Genomic DNA, 17,965 nt, shown 5'->3' on the forward strand with positions numbered 1-17,965 from the left:
TTATTATTGGGTTTTTAAGAGGTGAAAGTGATGCACTTGGCTTAGCGGTTAGACAAAGAAGAACTTTTATTCAATTAATTCTTATAGTTGGGGTATCGAGCGCAGTATCCATATCCCTGTTATTAACATTAGTAATCGGAATGTTGTATTGATCTTTTACATATTTTCAAATTCGCTTGTGCTGTTGTAGTTCACCCCACGCACCAATTTCATATTGTTTAACTCTTTGAGGCTTTGCATGTTCAGATCTCCATATCTCTTATGCCATTTTATAATGAGCTTACTGCCAGTTTTGCCATTTCACACAGAAATTGCTTTTATGATTTGCAATAATTAGAGTTTTACCGTTTTCCTCACATACACACGCACGACTTGAAGGTTACAGTGCAGCTCCCTTTTACTGCTCTGCTCACAGAAATAAAGTTGCATTGTAATTGTGGTACATAAAGAACGTTTGTAAGTTTTACTGTTGACTATTTCGTTTTAATTATGATGACTCCTCTTCCGACTACTTCTAGCGACTTTTCACCAGCAAGTGTGACTGTATCAGTGAATTGTTCAAACGAATAAAACATATTTCGATTTGCGCACATATGAGCTGTGACGTCACTATCTAAGCACCACGCTGACTTGTCAAGCAGTCGTCCACTGTTTTTTGCACTTAGCAACGTGTAGAATCATTTTTCGTCTCTTCCTTTCACAATTTCTTCATTCGCCTTGGACCTACATTCGGCAGCAATGTGGCCAATTTTACCGCAATTGTAACATTTCATTTTTCGGTTTCGGTTCTTTCCTACTTTGTCTTTCTTATTTGCGCTCTCTTTAAAGTACTGTACTTTGCCTAAAAATGCCTGTGCATTATTTTCGTTTACACTCTCCATATGTGCTTCGTTCTTGCGTCTATCGCACTCTTCGATCAATTTAACCTTCAAAGTCATAAGCTTTGGTAATTCATCACGTGATTCCAATGCTAACCCAGCTTTTCATATGATTTGTGCAAACTTGCCAAGAGTAAAGTAACACATATATTTCCTCTTGCAGCGCAATGCCAATCTTATTGCGAGAGTAATCATCGTTAAAACCTTTTCGTTTTCTGATATCCACTGACTATATTTACGCACCCTGTCTGAACTAGGGCATTTCATAGCTCCCGAAGTGACGGACAATAGCTCCTGGTAAATTGACACACTTCATTTGGACACACCACGAATCATAATTTAATCATAATATTGTACAGCGCACACATTATTCGCTCGTACTTGTTCTCACACAGAAAACTTTTGTTGGTATGTACACAGCAATAGAAATGATGCATTTGTAATGAAAATTTCCCTCGATCTTAAACGCGGTTTTTCAACAAACTTACATTCAACTTTTTCTTTATGCCTGGGCCCATAACCTGTTTGGTTTGCACTTGGCTTGGCGGTTAGACAATCGAGCGCAGTATCGATATCCCTGTTATTAACATTAGTAATCGGAAGTTGTATTGATCTTTTACATATTTTCAACAATGATCATAGGCATTAATGTATGGGATTTATTTACTATAAGCGACGAGCGTTTTAGCTTATCTGGCCCGAGGGATGAATTCTTGTATTTGAATCGATTTTTTATAATTCCACTCGACTTATTATTAAGCTTTTCGTTTAATATTTAATACACATATGGAAGAAATTGGTATGTCGAGGTGAGGCTCGAATGGACTGCACTGCTTATCAATGAATAAGTTTAAATTACATTTAAATTAATCAGATTTACAAAGGCGGACGTGGGACCTTTCCAGATATGATTAATATCCATTTCATTTTCAAAATATTGACTCTATTTCGAGTAAGCATACTAAGTCACCATGTATATTTAAAGTCTTATTTTGAAGGTCATCATAATTTGTATATGTATAGGCGTTTTAGCACTTGTGACGAATCCACAAGCACAAATGTATGGATATAAATGGATTGATAATTAAATGAACACCATGTCATTGGCTTTCGATATGTACGACATAATTGGTCATTTTACAATCTCGTACTAAGTTTTGTTTACTTTTAGCACACTTTATCGGAATATTTTTGGTATAAAGTGGTTCATGTGCCATAAAACAAATTTATTGAATAATATATATGGTCACAGCCAATGCCGTAATTGAGCCAAATGTGAGGCTAATGTCTTTAGTTAACTGTTGTCGCTCGAACGGCTAAGATGCATATAACGGATAATTGGTTGCGAGTGGTATTGTTTTGGAGCGTGGCCACAACGATAGTTGTCGCCGAGCAACGCACACAAGAGGGGAAGCGTACAGTATTCGAGGAGGTAAGAGGTGGGAGCTGTGAAAAGTTGTATTGCTTATCACACAATAGCCTATTTGCTATTCACACAGATTGATTATCGTCTGCCGACGGCACTTGTGCCCACGCACTACTCTCTGCATCTGCATCCGGAGCTGGATACAGGCAACTTTACGGGCCAGGAGCTCATCTCCATAAAAGTGTTGGAGGCAACAAATCAAATCATTTTACACTCCCACAACCTGGACCTTGGCAGCGTTTATGTGCTGAAGAAAGAGGTGACCAGCTATGAGTTGGACGAGCTGCGTCAGCTGCTGATCATCAACTTGCAGGGGGAGCTGGAGGTAGATGCGGTTATTACGCTTGGCATCATTTTTTCAGGACAAATGCGCAACAAATTAGTTGGATTATACAGCAGCAGCTATGCGACGCCTGCGGGGCAGCAGCGGTAAGTGATTGTGGTAACTGCCTAAAAGCATGTAGCACATTTTTATAGGTTGTGTACATTTGTAGCAACATTGCGTCTACACAATTTGAGCCAACTTATGCGCGCCAGGCATATCCATGCTTCGATGAACCCGCCATGAAGGCCACCTATAATATCAGCGTTGTACATCCCACTTCCGGTAACTATCATGCACTGTCCAACATGAACCAGTTGGACACGATGTTACTGGGCGAGAACACGATGGCCAGCTTTGCCACCAGTGTGCCCATGAGCAGCTATTTGGCCTGTATCATTGTCTCCGACTTTGACTCGGAGACCAGCACGGTGAAAGCATATGGTATTGGCGAAGACTTCGAGATGCGTGCCTTTGCCACTCCCCATCAGAAGAGCAAAGTGACATTTGCATTGGGATTTGGAACAGCTGTCACAGAGTACTACATTCAATACTTCAAGGTGGCGTATCCACTGCCCAAATTGGATATGGCTGCGATACCCGATTTTTCATCGAATGCCATGGAGCACTGGGGTCTAGTTACATATCGTGAGACTGCTCTCCTCTATGATGAGCAGATTAGTTCCACGCTGAATAAGCAGTCAGTGGCTAGTGTACTGGCTCACGAGATTACTCATCAGTGGTTCGGCAATCTGGTCACCATGAACTGGTGGAATGATCTCTGGCTAAACGAGGGATTCGCTCGCTTCATGCAGTACAAGGGCGTCCATGCTGTGCATCCCGATTGGGGAATGGTAAGTTGAAATGGGAGAATAGTATATAGAATAACATTTCATTTTATTTGGCTTAAATGCTTTGTTCCAAGGCAAAATCCAGAAAATTAAGTCGAAAATATAATCATATTTTTTAAATTATTAGACAGATTAAAAGTAAAGTAATTTTGACATTTTATCGTATTTTTTTTTTACTACTGGATTAAGAAATTATTCTCTCTTGTAATTATTGCCAAGTGAAAGTTATTTTCTGTAATTTTGAATTCTGACATCATTTTCCAAATCCTTTGCTTTCTTTGCAACTTTTTTTCTGAAGCTGGAACAATTTCAAATAATTGCACTACATCCAGTTTTGGTGTTCGATGCGAAACTCTCCTCGCATCCCATTGTGCAAAAAGTGGAGTCTCCGGATGAAATATCGGCCATTTTCGATACGATTAGCTATGATAAAGCTGGTTCTGTGTTGCGCATGTTGGAGACTCTTGTCGGGCCAGAGAAGTTTGAGCTGGCTGTTACCAACTATTTGAGCAAATACTCCTACAAGAACACGGTCACCGACGACTTCCTGACTGAAGTGGCTGCCCAGGTCAGTGAATTTGATGTCAAGCAATTGATGCGCACTTGGACCGAGCAGATGGGCTATCCAGTCATCAATGTTCGCCAAACCGATGCCGGTTTCCTTATTACCCAAAAGCGATTCCTCTCCAACAAAGCCAGCTACGACGAGGAAGTGGAACCATCTGAATTCGGCTACATATGGAGCGTGCCAATTACCTATTTTATGGACAACGGGGAGTCAAATAGTTTCATTTTAGAATACGACAATGATATAATCGGCGCAAAGGTTCTATCCGATACTAATTGGATCAAGTTGAATGTGCATCAGGTGGGTTACTATCGCGTCAACTATGAGGAAAGTCTGTGGCAGAAACTCATCCAAGAGCTCGTCGAGAAACATTCGCGTTTCGACATTGCGGATCGGGCGCATTTGTTGGACGATGCCTTTGCATTGGCCGATGCCAGTCAGTTGTCCTACACTGTCCCACTGGAGATGACCGCCTACCTAGCCGATGAGCTTGACTTTGTCCCCTGGTACGTCGCTGCCTCCAAACTGCAAGCGCTCAAGAATCATCTCATGTTCACCGAGAGCTACGTCTCCTACTTGACTTATGCTCGTACCCTGCTCACCAATGTCTACCAGGAGGTCGGCTGGACGGTCGATGCTAACAACCATTTGAAAAAGTAAGTTAAAGTAGCTAGTAAGTAAAGTAAGTGAGTATGCGTAACAAAGATTAGTTAGATAATTAGGCTGGTTGGGTTAGGTTAGGGCGGCTGTCCAGGGGGAAACACCGTCGGCTTAGTTGCTGCACTTAATCCATTTAAGTTTTCCTACTATTGCACTGGACGTCAAATGTGAGACACCATCCATCCTGTTGATTTGATGAACATAGATACTTGTCTTGGATGGAGGACCAAGGGATGGGAAGTGTTAGAATAAGTGCACGACCGACTCTCCTTCCTCTTCGCCACAACAGCTTCTATAGAAATCTCTGTGAGGGACAGATAGCCTAGTTGCGTGGTTCCCTTAAGGCAGTGCCCGGTAATAGTTTGGCTCACTGCACTGCAGTTGAATCTGCTATAGTTGTTCAGAGCTATTCTCCTTGATATTTTCTACAAAAAATTAATTTGAGCCTCCAGAATAGCAAATTGTCCAGAAAAATGATTCTTCATTCTCTAATTCCTTTATTTAAATTGTTTTCTCATTAACTTCAGTTATTAAGCGCTTTCATTATATACTTGTCGAAAATGATTTCTAGACATTTTTTAATTTAAGATATAGCATACTTAAATGTCGAATTTCATATCTACTTAACTTTCATATTTTGTATATTTTGGGTAAATACTTCCTCAATTATTCACAATTTTCGTCTCCTACAGTCGCCTACGGGTTTCTGTCCTTTCCGCCGCCTGTGCTTTGGGAGTACCTGACTGCCTGACTCAGGCAACGAACCGTTTCAATACTTGGCTCCAGAATCCCACCGCTGCCAATCTTCCTGCGCCAGATCTGCGTGAAGTGGTCTACTACTACGGCATGCAGCAGACGAGCAGCGAGTCCAATTGGGAGCAGTTGCTGGAACGGTTCAAGGCAGAGACGGATGCTAGCGAGAAGTTGAAGCTGATGTACGGTCTGTCGGCTGTGCAGAATGGTCAGCTGCTCTACCGCTTCCTGGAGCTGGCTAGTGATGAGAATATTGTGCGCTCCCAGGACTATTTCACGTGTGTGCAGAATATCGCTGCCAATCCGGTGGGTCAACCCATTGTATGGGAATATTATCGAGAGCATTGGCCACAATTAGTTGATCGTTTTGGCCTCAACGATCGCTATTTTGGCAGATTGATTGTGAGTATCACGAGTCGATTTGCCAGCGATGTTAAGCTGGAGGAAGTGCAGCATTTCTTCAAGAAGTATCCGGAGTCCGGAGCCGGTGCCAGTCCCAGGCAACAGGCGATTGAGACGATCAAGGACAACATTAACTGGCTGAAGGAGAACGCAGCCGACATTTCCAGCTGGCTAAGCGGCACGGCCACTCCATTGAACGCGAAAAACCCATTGTAAAAATTCGATGTTCAATTGGATAATGACAATAAAAATAAACAAAAGTACTCACAATTGTTAATTTGGAATGTAGAAAGTCGTATAATAATAAAGCTGAAGTAAAAACCATAAATAAAACAGTAAAGGTTATTGCACATATCAGCGTGGCGATTTTTATGTGTGCATTTAGTTACGATAACTCTGATGATAAAAACATTGTATTAGTTCTACTACATAATGCAATCCAAATCCCAATTACGACTCAGGTCGGAGTATAGATATATGAATATATGGACTCTTCATAAATTTAAAGACCCCCATAATAATGATATGGCCTGTCCACATAAACCCAAAGGTAATCTAATTATCAAGTCAAAATAGTTGGTCAGAATCGGGTTTTAATGTTAGTTCAAGTTCAGACGTGGTGTGAAGTGGAAGTGAAAACAAGCACGAAGAGTGAATCCTGATACTGAAAGGAATTTTGTTCTAAAATGGTTGCCTGTAAGTGAAGAATGAAATTGAAACAATTATAAGCAGCTGATTTGTATGCGACTTTGTATTCAGGGCTAACGGCAAAAGTGGTTGCCATTTGTTTGGGCCTTACCGCAACTGCCTTTTGTGTGGCCACAATTGTGTTGGCTGTGGAGAAAGCCAGTCTGGAGGATGATCTGCAGGATGCCAGAGATAAGCTAGAAGTGATATTAGCAACGACAACAACGCCAAGCCCACCGGATCCTACCTCACCCGGAGATACAACGGCAGGCGAAACCTCACCTGGTGGAGGCACCTCACCTGGTGGAGGCACTACACCTGGTGGAGGCACTACACCTGGTGGAGGCACTACACCTGGTGGAGGCACTACACCTGGTGGAGGCACTACACCTGGTGGAGGCACTACACCTGGTGGAGGAACCACGCCAAGCTCATCGACTAACAATCCGAATCCCATCTATCCCACACTGCCCACTGGGCTGCCAAAACCCGAAGACGTAAGTTGACATGTTTCTGTTTTTTTTTTTTAATTTTTTCACTTTTTATGACGGTCAAATTGTCGTAAAGGCGGCATTGCCACCAATTCAAATATTATCATATTATCATGTATACATTTATAAGGCCGATTATCGGTTAGTGGTTAGCGGTGAGCCATTTTTGTCTCGTTTTATCTTGGCTAAAAAGCTTAGCTCGCTTGCTTGGCGGTCAGTTTAGCCTCAGACATTGTACAACTTAGTATCACAATGAAAATAACGGGCAAATTAACAGGTGAGGCATTTTAGTCTATTAGACTCGATTTTCGTATTATCATCTAAAAGTTGTTTTGTTAGAGAAAATCACAGCGGAGCATGTGGCAATTTTCTTTGGCCTACTTTCCACTTGTCTGATTGTGGCCCTGGTGGTTGTGGTGGTGCATAGGGATAACCTGTGGCTGAAACTGTCGGAGGCCAGCGAGAAACTGGATGTGTTGGAGGACTATATACGAGCATCGAGTTTCAAACATATTAATTACCGGAAATAACCAGCTGTTTTCATATATGGGTTACAAATAGTGAATAAAGATTTCAAAGTCCGTTACCTTATTGCTGACTCAGTTATTATATTGTTATTGACAATCTGACCAATTTACAATGCCGTTTATCGCGACCCGTCCGACAGCGGGGCATTATCAAGTTTTTCGCATGGATATTGACCAAATATTTATAACCGCAAACTAGATTGTTTATCGGCTGCCGAGTGAGCTAACCCCCGTCCGATATCGCCTCTATATACACCCCAATCTGGAGACGGGCGAATGCGATGGCACTGTATCCATACAATTCCAACTGGAGGTCCCAACTAATTTAATTGTCCTGCATGCCAAGGATATGAATGTGCACAGCATTAGCATTCTGAATATGATGGCTCGCATGCGAATTGCCATCGATAAATATTATCTGGATGATAAACGCGAACTGCTCATGATCGAACTGAGGGAGGTGCTGAGCGTGAACAAGGCATATACGCTATCGGCCAGTTTCGACTGTAATCTGAATAATCTTAATGGCGCCTATCGAAGCAGTTACACCGGTGCCGATGGCAAGCAGAGGTGAGTGTATTTATGCATTTCATATAGTGAGTCCCCCTAATGCATTTGTGATGGAGTTGGTGCACTAAGATTAGTGAAAAGCTTATACTCAATGCTCATTGATCATAGTATTTTGAGTCAAAGCTTTTAAGTGAATACGCATTTCTCACTGAATGCGAGCGGGCCAGCACGCCATGCCGGTCTCAGCTGTTGACAGAAGCTTTCCGTATTAAAAAGCTTGATCGCAGCTGCCTTTTCAACAGCGACTGTTCAGTAATAAGTTCAAAGCTTAGCGCGACGGTTGTCGTTTGTTGATGCGCGTCGCTTGGTGGAACTCAGATCTCGACTCGTCCCGACTCTCTCTATCTATCACTCACTCTCTCTCTCTCTCTCTCTCTGTCGCACGTGCGAATGCGAAACGTGCGCGGCTTCGATTTAAATTAAGTAAAGCTGCAGCTTAACTCAAGTGCCGCTTTTAAATAGAGCAACAATTAATAGGCATAGCTAATAGTAATTAATTCAAAAATTAGCCAAAGTGCGTGCTTGCTAACTAGAGGCCTAACGGTAACTCAAGCAGAGACGACATCCAAAGAGTAATTGCCAAAAAAGAAAAAGAATTAACTGTAAAGTGCGAATTATAAACTGTGTGTAAATAGATAAAAAGCATGTAAGCTAGTAATTATGAGTGTATTTGTCAGCTCCGAATGAATACCGTATGAATACACACGCATAAAAACATACACACACACACATATATATATATATATATATATATATATTGATATATATATACATTTTTTTAGCTTGTCATTGTGATTTGTGGAAGAGCCGTTATATTTGCGTTGCCTGTGTTCTAATTGAGCGCATTGAGGCGCGAACTAATTTTAATACGCAAATAATACTAATAACAATCACAACAATAAAGCACAATTCTATGCCAACTTTGACTTTCAACAATAACGACAACAACAATAAATAACCGCAAACAGAAATCGACGCACGCAAAACAGGTTGCAACTGCGAATGCGTTTGCGCCTGTGCTTCGCCTTGCCACACCTCGACGCACCCCTCTAGTGTGTGCCACAGTTAGCCGGCAAACAGGCTTCAGTTTCAGCTTCAGCTTCTCTTCTCTCGCTCATAGTTCACTTGCCGCGCAAGTTCTTGGCCTTAAAATCGGCCAATCGCTTCTTGGCTTGTGTGTTTACATTTCCAAACTTGGCCAACAACAGCATTCGACCATCCGCTTGAATAGAGCTACTGAATCTACTATTCGTTGTATACACAACATATATATATCTGTATCTGTGGAATTACTTTCTTCAAAAGCACCAAACGAAATGGGTCGACATCGACTTTAATGTTGTTTCCGTTTGTTGTTGTTGTCGCAGTTGATTCTTGTTTTTTTTTGTTGTTGTTGTTTTCTTACATTTTGTTCTCTCGCTTTTTAGTTGCATGTTTTGTTTGCTTCTCTAAAGTTCAAGCAACGCGCGTTTTTCAAACCTTTTTTTTTTCATTTTCATTGGCACTGATTTCTTTTCCATTTCCATTTCTCTTTGACGCCTCTGGGCAACAATCACTAAAGCCCATTACAATTTCATTCTTTTGTTTCAAGTTTCAAAAATAATGCGGGCCATATTACTATTAATTTTGTTGTTGTTATAATTAACAAAATGATACTTATTATTTTGGGTGAACGTTTAACGTTGAACGTTTTAATTATTTGATTTTTATTTATTATGTGTAATTTTTGTCAAGCAAATCGAAATACTAAAAGTAACGAATTAAAAACATGATTTATGTCTAATTATGTTTTGAAAATATCAAATCTCGTAAAGACATAAAAATGCATTTTGGTTAAATTTAAGCAAAAGTTAGCATTCATTTTGAATTAATAATTAGTACAATTGAAATTTATCAAGTAACTTAAAATATTTATTATTTTAAGGTATATATATTGATTTTTTCGGTATTTTTCTTATTTCGTAATAGTTTTACTTGTTTTTATAAACTTTTTAGTTTTATTAGCGTTGCTTATATAACTTACAGCCAAAATCAATTTAGTTGCAGTGCAGGCAAACTGTTGTAAATAATTTGTTGTTTTTTTTCTTTTGTTTTCTACTACATATTGAACTAGTATATGGCATAGGTGTTATCACTCGTATTACCAATTGCAGTCACGTATTGGGGGCCCTCTATGCGTCACAGTGACCCAATCCGAGTAATTGTTATATGTTATCGTCGGGTTTGGTTTTTTTTTTTTTTTTTTTTGAGCATTTGTGGGGAGTGTGTGGCGCACTTTGCATTTATTTATTTTTATTTGTGAAAGTTATGACCTTAAAAAATGCCAACGAACGAACAAGAACGAGAACAAAACATTCGAAAATATTCTCGCAGTGCATTCAACTTCAGTCAAATTATTTACTTGAATTAATACCACATTCATTAGCGGCATACAGCATAGTTGTAACTGTTGTCTACTGCTTGACATTTACTCAAGCCCGATGAGTAAGCGGCTGCGGTGCAGAACCAGATACAGATACAGATGAGGCGTATAAAATTATGCAGTTGCAGATACTTGACAGCTGCCATGTTGTTGTTGCATTATATGGCTTATTAGCTAGGCATGCAATTTTTACGTTTGCTGCTTGATCTTCTTACTTATTGTTATTGTTGTTACAGTCGCTTTTGTCTGCAGCCCAATTGAGTCAACGCCGATGCATTGCATCATCGTAGGCGTAGAGGCGACAACGACGACAAAGTCGACACAGTGATGAGTTTGGATTTGAGCTTGCCTCCGCCTCAGAAAGATTTGTGCAGCTCTCTCGAAATTATCATATTATTCATAATGTTCAACACTTTATATTCGCACAACTTGCCGAAATTAATTTTATTGTGGTCACAGATATACATGTATGCAAATGTGTGTATGTGTGTGTGCAGTGTGTACACAAATGACAGTGTATACATAACCACACAATGAGATACAACAAATTACGACACTTATGTAAAGTTGACTGACTTGTGATTTGAAAAGAGTCGAACTAAGCCAAACTCCTTTCTATGTTGAAGCTGTAGACCAAATTATTGCCAATGCTGTCGACTCTTGTATCAAGATTAAATTAAATTTGAAAAAAAAAAAATCCCTTTTTATTGATTTTATTCGTTTTTTTTTTATTTCAAAGTTGATGTCATTTAAATATAATCGAACTTAGTCAAACTCAAATGTTTATATATTTACGTAACTCAAACTAAAGCTGAGATATAAAAATTACATTTTAAAAATGATCTCTTCTATTTTAGCTAAGTTTATAATCTTGATTTTCTAAGTAATTTTATTATTCAGATAAATGTATTCATTTGAATTTCAAAACAGGTCTTAGCTTATTTAAAAACTTGAGTTATTGCATTTCTGTTGAATTTGATTGCAATCGGATTTCAATTGATGCTAAATCAATCACACATTAAGCGAATCGCATTTTGATTATACGCTCTATGCTAATGAGTAAATTTGTTATTTTGATATCTCTACCGCATCTTACGAACATGGCAAATTCAATTCGTTGTTTCCAATGCTCAGTTTGCTTGGGCAACAATTGCTTCCCATGGCATAAGAGCCAAGAAAGAGGCTGGCTTGGCTGCATTACAAATCAACTGACAAAAAGCCAACAACCTTCCACCCATCCAACAGTCCATCACTCAGTCAATCATTGAGACGAGACAACGCCGAAGTTGACGCCGACGCCTTTTGTAGAAAGTGGCCTGCGGTCGTATCGATGCAATTGTTGCAAGTAACAAACCTGGAAATTTGTAATACAACATTGCGGTTTGCCTCAGCAACGTGGCCACATTTATATAAAAATAATATAGCTTGGCTTAAAGCCGTTACAATTACACACACACACACACATACACAGAGACATATAATCACACAAACAAGGCGAAATGTCCAACTTCATTACGTGACAGTGGGGAGATTACATTTGATTGATCTGCAATGGAGACAAAATCGCATCAACTCGCATCAGCACTGAAATTAAGTCAAATGCGACGGAAACCGCTCAGCAAAAAACAACAACAACAACATTAACAACAAATCAACAAAAGTTATGTCTCTGTTTAGAGGGAATAACTGTCGCAAAAGTGTTTGTAATTTAGTCTGCTTAGAGATCTTAAATTACTCTCGTCTTGCAACTTGAGCTTTCAGTTTTGAGATACATTTCAAGATACCGCCAGAGTAAATAATTGCATTTAGAGTAGAGTTTACATTTTTATTGCTTAGACAAGCTAGTAAATATGATATAAGTTGCATGTAATTAACATATTTAATTACTTTGAACTCAAATTAGTCGTAATTTATACACTCATTAAGAAATATAAGAATAGTTAGTCACCCTATTATTAAGAAAGGGAATTTCTTAAATTTATGGAAGAGGAAAAATACCCATATTTGTTCGATTATCGACTTAGGGCAAAGCTTTTTAAAATTTAAAATTTTTTTGTGACTTAGTAATTATTTCTAAAAAATAGAATGTTTTAGTAAAATGTTAATCTATTTTTTCGAGTGTGGTACATAATCATTCTATTTTTCTGTGTCACTGGCAGTTGGTTAATTAATGGTTCAGCGTATCAGTGTCGATAAACAAACCCAGTTAAATACGCTCTAAAGCCAAATAAATAAAAATAAATATAACGGTATGTACGCGACGAAAAACGTGCGACCGCGCAGCAGCCTCTCTACAGACGACAATCATCGGATCAAGGACACAAATCGCACGCAGAACAAATCGCCGAGCAACACGGTTCTCACTTTGATCGCGTTCTGTGTATTTCTGCTGGTGCTGTGCAGTTTTCTGTTGGGCGCCTTGGTTTATGTGGGCAAGAATATTGCCGAGGAGCATCAGAGGCAGCAGGCGGGCGGCACTCTGGCCGTTATAAACGATACCATACGCACCATATATGTTGATCGTGATCAATTATTGTCGACAAAGCCAATTTTGAGTGTGATCACAGGTTTGTGTCAACGTTTCAATCAAAATTCAAATTACAATCCAAATTCAAGTTACAATTCAAATTCTAATTCAAATGTTGAGCGAATGCGCGACAATCAAATCGTTTTGCTTGTATCATTCAGCTTTTTGTTACTCTCAACCCGTTTCGCATACCGCTGTATCGTTGTCGCTATCGCTATCGTTATCGCTATCGACCGTGCAACAGCTGTTGCTTTGGACGTGCTGAGAGTTTTTTTTATAGGTCGAATATATTAAACTAACAGATAAATACTCCTAAAATACCAGATAGTCGCGGCTACACCACCCAAGTACCCACAACGAAGAGAACGAACCAAGCCATGGCTGCCATATCACCCGAGATAAGAACTGCCAGTCGAGTGTTGCAAAAACTTGGCTTTCGATTGCCAAAGTCGCTCAAGCCACGAAAATACAATCTGCATTTAAAACCGGATTTCAGTACAAAGAGCTATACGGGCAACATCAGCATCCATCTGCAAGTGCTGGACCCCATTGCCTTCATACCGGTGCACACCAAACAGCTCAATGTGAGCCATGAGCAACTGCAGCGCTTGGATGATTCGGGTGCTCCTCTGACGGAGATCAAGCCTAGTCTGACGTTCATTCATCCGGAATACGAGTATTGGGTATCGGAATTCGAGCAGCCGCTGGAAGTGGGCAACTATACGTTGCGTCTGCAGTTCAATGGCTCCTTAGTCGATCGCATTACGGGCCTGTATCAAAGTTCATACTACGACAGCCTGCAGAATCGCACCAGGTAGCTGCTGACCGAGTTGTGCTCCTCTTTTTTCTTTAACTTTAGGCACCTAACCCACACTATATGCATGCACTTCACTCAACGCCTCGACTATTATCTATATATTTGTATTTATGATTTACTAAAGTTTATTGTTTTGCACAGATGGATTGCCAGCACCAAATTTGAGCCGACCTATGCACGGCTCGCCTTCCCCTGCTTTGACGAGCCGCATCTCAAGGCACAGTTCATCATCACGGTCGCCCGGCCCAGTGGCGATGAGTACCATGTGCTCTCCAACATGCCAATCGCTGTAAGTCAACTAAATCGAGAGAAAGATTATCTTTCGGTTATCTAATCGCTTGTAGAGTTTCTGTTTCATATCAGTTTGCGATCAATCGAAGCGGAAGATAGCTTTAAACTTGCTCCATATTATATTATTTTTAATTGAACTTTTCAAATTTCTTGTTCAATTTAAATTTCTTTAAATTACAAATTTCGAGCTTGCACTCTCCACATAACACAAATTGCTATAAAATTTGCATTCATTTCCAGAGCGAGGAGGTCGATGGAGATGTGACTGAGGTGACCTTTAAGCAGACATTGCCCATGAGCACATATCTGGCGGCCTTTGTCATATCGGACTTTGCCAGTACGACAACTAAAATTGGAGAAACTGAAATTGATTTGCGTGTTTTTGCGCCACCCGCACAGGTGCAGAAGACACAATATGCACTGGAGACGGGTGCTGGCGTTACGGCGTATTACATTGATTATTTCCAAGTTTCGTATCCGTTGCCCAAACTGGACATGGTTGCCATACCCGACTTTGTGTCCGGTGCCATGGAGAACTGGGGTCTGTTGACCTACAGGGAGACTGCACTGCTTTTCGACGAGTTAACCAGTTCCAGCATTAACAAGCAGCGTGTCGCGACTGTTGTTGCCCATGAGTTGGCGCATCAATGGTTTGGCAATTTGGTCACGATGAAATGGTGGAACGATCTGTGGCTAAACGAAGGCTTCGCCACATTCATTGAGTACAAAGGTGTGCACCACATGCATCCTAATTGGGATATGGTAAGAACTGCCTCCTCTCTCTCTCTTTCTCGGTCTATTTGCTAATTAATTTGTGAATTTTCAGCTGAACCAATTCGTTATTGGGGATCTGCATCCAGTTTTCAAGATTGATGCCACTTTAGCCTCGCATCCCATTGTCAAATCCATTGAGAGTCCAAATGAAATAACGGAATACTTTGATACGATTACGTATTCGAAAGGTGCCGCTTTGGTTCGCATGCTGGAGCATCTTGTGGGCGAAGAGAATTTCAGGAATGCCACCAAACGTTATCTGGATCGCCATGTGTACAGCACTGCCACCACCGATGACTATTTGACCGCCATCGAAGAGGAAGAGGGTATCGAATCGGATGTGAAGTATGTGGTGAATGAATTGCTCCTGCTATGACAAGATTCATCTGATTGCCCTTTTGCTTACAGACTAATCATGCAAACGTGGACCGAACAAATGGGCTTCCCCGTCGTTAATGTCGTCAAGGAGGGCAATAATTACAAATTAACCCAGAAACGTTTCCTCGCCAATCAGGATGACTATAACGTTCAAGTCGAACCATCTTCCTTCAAGTAGGTCCAATGCACGTCCAAGTCTTATTATCATTTTGCTTAAATCTCTTTTCCCGTGCAGCTATCGCTGGTCCATTCCTATCATCTATACAACAAGCGGCGGCAGCATCGAACATTTAATATTTAAACATATCGATAATGAGGCTGTCATTAACGTGCCAAGTGCTGTTAGCTGGATCAAGTTGAACAAGAATCAAGTGGGCTACTATCGCGTCAACTATGACGAGGATCAGTGGACAGCTTTGGCCACAGAACTCAAAACGTCGCGTGAAACTTTCAGCACGGCAGATCGTGCCCATTTGCTGAACGATGCGAACGCTTTGGCAGATGCTGGCCAGCTGAGATATCCAATTGCACTGGAGCTGAGCACATATCTGGAGAACGAAGTCGACTACGTGCCCTGGAGCGTTGGCACTGCCTCTTTGGGGTCTCTCAAGAATCGCGTTTACTACACCAATCTGTATAAGGACTTTACGCAATATGCGCGCAAACTTTTGTCGCCCATAGTGGAGAGGCTCACCTTTGACGTCGGCACAGATCATTTAGAAAAGTATGCATATATATATATATTTATTTATACATATTTATCAACAATATATATATATTTCTTGTCTGGTTTTTGTTTTCAGCTCACTGCGGATCAAGGTGCTGAACTCTGCCTGCAGCGTTGGCCATGAGAGCTCACTGAAGCAGGCGGCGACGCTGTTTAACCAATGGCTGGCCAATCCTAGCACACGACCCAGTGCCGATGTACGTGACGTGGTTTATTACTATGGTATGCAGGAGGTCAATACGGAGGCCGCCTGGGATAGTGTCTGGCAGTGGTATCTTGGTGAGACCGATGCTCAAGAGAAGCTTAAGCTGATGAATGCACTGGCGGCTGTGAAGGTGCCTTGGCTGCTGCAGCGATGCATCAATCTGGCGTGGGACGAGAAAAATGTGCGCAGGCAGGACTATTTCTCGTTGCTCGGCCAAATTTCGGCAAATCCCGTCGGTCAGAGCCTCGTCTGGGACTATGTGCGTGAGAACTGGCAACAGCTTGTCGATCGCTTTGGCATCAATGAGCGTACGCTTGGCCGCTTGATTCCCACCATCACTGCCCGTTTTGCAACGCAAACAAAGCTGGAGGAGATGCAGCAATTCTTTGAGAAATACCCAGAGGCGGGCGCTGGCACTGCGGCGCGTAAACAGGCCCTGGAAACGGTGAAGGCCAACATCAAATGGCTGGAACTAAACCAGGATGAAGTTGGCAAATGGTTGGCCAACTATGTGCAGCAGTCAACGGCTACCAATCGCATCAATTGAGCCTGAGCCTGAGCCTGTGCCTGGGCCTGATCCTGGGCCTGATCCTGATCCTGTTAAATATCCTTAATGTAAAAATAACTTACTGGTTTTTTAAATAGTCTTAGCCAATGCATGCAGTTTGATTGCATTGCGTATGTGAATGAAGATATTGTGAATATTATGATATTTTTGGATTAAAATACATATTGAAAGAAGATTCGCCGATGCGCCTTTTGCATACTTCTCTTCTCTACGGCAACTTCAACCATTGGCCATTAGATGGATACTTAAATCAGCCGAAAGTCTACCAACCAAGTCGACCTAATCAGTCTGGACTTATTCATTGCTTTATTATATCGCACATGACCTACAATTCTTTCCCTCTCTCTCTCTCTCTCTCTCTATGTGTGTGTTAATGTGTTTGTGTGTAATTTCAATGAAATTGCGGAAACGGAAATGAGGAACAACGTACGCATGTTTTTGTTTAATTTGAACGCTCTGCATTTTTATGGGCGAACCAAATTTGATGTCGCCAAAAGCTGTTTATGGCAAAAAGGACATCAGTTTTGTTTACTTAGCAGCACAAATTTTGCCCATTGGAACAGCGTCAGCAGCGGGGCCGTTAAGTAAGATTGTTTACGACTCGAATTGAGCCCAATTGAATTTGCCAACTGATTATGATATACACACATATATGTATATCTTATAGATACTACAATTCTTGGCCAAGTCAGCGCTGGGAAGCCAATCACTCAAATGGTGCGATGTAATGATGGCCACATTTCAATGCCATCGTAGTCAGGCAACTGCATAAATTTCGCCAAGGGTCGTTAAATTATCACCAGCAACAAATACATACAAAAAAACAAACATAAGAAATATTTACAACAACACAACAAAAAGAAAACAAACAATATAAATGTAGATAAAAAGTACTGATGGACATATTTTGCAGCAGCAAAGCAAATCAAATAATTCAGTTGGGGGTTTGATAATCTGTCGCTGAAATGCGAGCGATTCGTTTGATTTCGATTTTATTTGAATTTGATGTTCGTTGGCAGGTCGTAAATTTTTGATTGTAAAGCATTTAACAGCATTCTTTTGTGTGTGAGAATGCCACATTTAAGTTGTCGTTTTTTGGTTGACATTTAAACGGTTGCTGT

At 40.8% G+C, this 17,965-nt stretch overlaps 3 protein-coding genes across 5 annotated transcripts; all 3 read left to right on the forward strand.

The window, feature by feature from the left end:
• The first annotated feature begins 2,173 nt into the window (after positions 1–2,173).
• Positions 2,174–6,123, forward strand: LOC116805450 (glutamyl aminopeptidase-like). The gene is made up of 5 exons (XM_032737406.2): positions 2,174–2,310; positions 2,378–2,733; positions 2,799–3,480; positions 3,776–4,701; positions 5,398–6,123. The coding sequence occupies exons 1-5, from the start codon at positions 2,200–2,202 to the stop codon at positions 6,074–6,076; spliced, it is 2,754 nt and encodes a 917-aa protein (XP_032593297.1). The 5' UTR covers positions 2,174–2,199; the 3' UTR covers positions 6,077–6,123.
• Positions 6,124–6,465: 342 nt separating this feature from the next.
• LOC6564061 (glutamyl aminopeptidase) lies at positions 6,466–17,017 on the forward strand. 3 transcript variants are annotated; one of them, XM_032737776.2, is made up of 9 exons: positions 6,466–6,556; positions 6,620–7,044; positions 7,765–8,135; positions 14,043–14,190; positions 14,433–14,954; positions 15,019–15,311; positions 15,375–15,518; positions 15,580–16,068; positions 16,148–17,017. In XM_032737776.2, exons 1-9 carry the CDS (start codon positions 6,547–6,549, stop codon positions 16,821–16,823), a joined length of 3,078 nt encoding a protein of 1,025 aa, XP_032593667.1. In that variant the 5' UTR covers positions 6,466–6,546; the 3' UTR covers positions 16,824–17,017. The 3 variants fall into 3 exon arrangements, with proteins under 3 accessions (XP_032593667.1, XP_032593665.1, XP_032593666.1); XM_032737774.2 differs by lacking the exons at positions 6,466–6,556; positions 6,620–7,044; positions 7,765–8,135 and adding exons at positions 8,387–8,781; positions 12,717–13,124; positions 13,409–13,898; XM_032737775.2 differs by lacking the exons at positions 6,466–6,556; positions 6,620–7,044; positions 7,765–8,135 and adding exons at positions 8,387–8,558; positions 12,717–13,124; positions 13,409–13,898.
• LOC116805499 lies at positions 7,257–7,624 on the forward strand. The gene is made up of 2 exons (XM_032737777.1): positions 7,257–7,315; positions 7,378–7,624. Exons 1-2 carry the CDS (start codon positions 7,291–7,293, stop codon positions 7,566–7,568), a joined length of 216 nt encoding a protein of 71 aa, XP_032593668.1. The 5' UTR covers positions 7,257–7,290; the 3' UTR covers positions 7,569–7,624.
• Positions 17,018–17,965: the final 948 nt, after the last annotated feature.

The sequence above is a fragment of the Drosophila grimshawi genome, unplaced genomic scaffold, assembly GCF_018153295.1.
Source record: "Drosophila grimshawi isolate 15287-2541.00 unplaced genomic scaffold, ASM1815329v1 contig_311, whole genome shotgun sequence".
Taxonomy (NCBI): Eukaryota; Metazoa; Arthropoda; class Insecta; order Diptera; family Drosophilidae; genus Drosophila; species Drosophila grimshawi.

Coding starts and splice junctions, on each gene's coding strand:
- LOC116805450 (XM_032737406.2), top strand. CDS start 2,200: ATGCATATAACGGATAATTGGTTGCGAGTGGTATTGTTTTGGAGCGTG. Junction 2,734..2,798: donor ACGCCTGCGGGGCAGCAGCG/GTAAGTGATTGT, acceptor GTACATTTGTAG/CAACATTGCGTCTACACAAT. Junction 3,481..3,775: donor TGCATCCCGATTGGGGAATG/GTAAGTTGAAAT, acceptor TTTTTTCTGAAG/CTGGAACAATTTCAAATAAT.
- LOC6564061 (XM_032737776.2), top strand. Junction 7,045..7,764: donor GGCTGCCAAAACCCGAAGAC/GTAAGTTGACAT, acceptor ACCGCAAACTAG/ATTGTTTATCGGCTGCCGAG. Junction 14,955..15,018: donor TGCATCCTAATTGGGATATG/GTAAGAACTGCC, acceptor GTGAATTTTCAG/CTGAACCAATTCGTTATTGG.
- LOC116805499 (XM_032737777.1), top strand. CDS start 7,291: ATGAAAATAACGGGCAAATTAACAG. Junction 7,316..7,377: donor AATAACGGGCAAATTAACAG/GTGAGGCATTTT, acceptor TTGTTTTGTTAG/AGAAAATCACAGCGGAGCAT.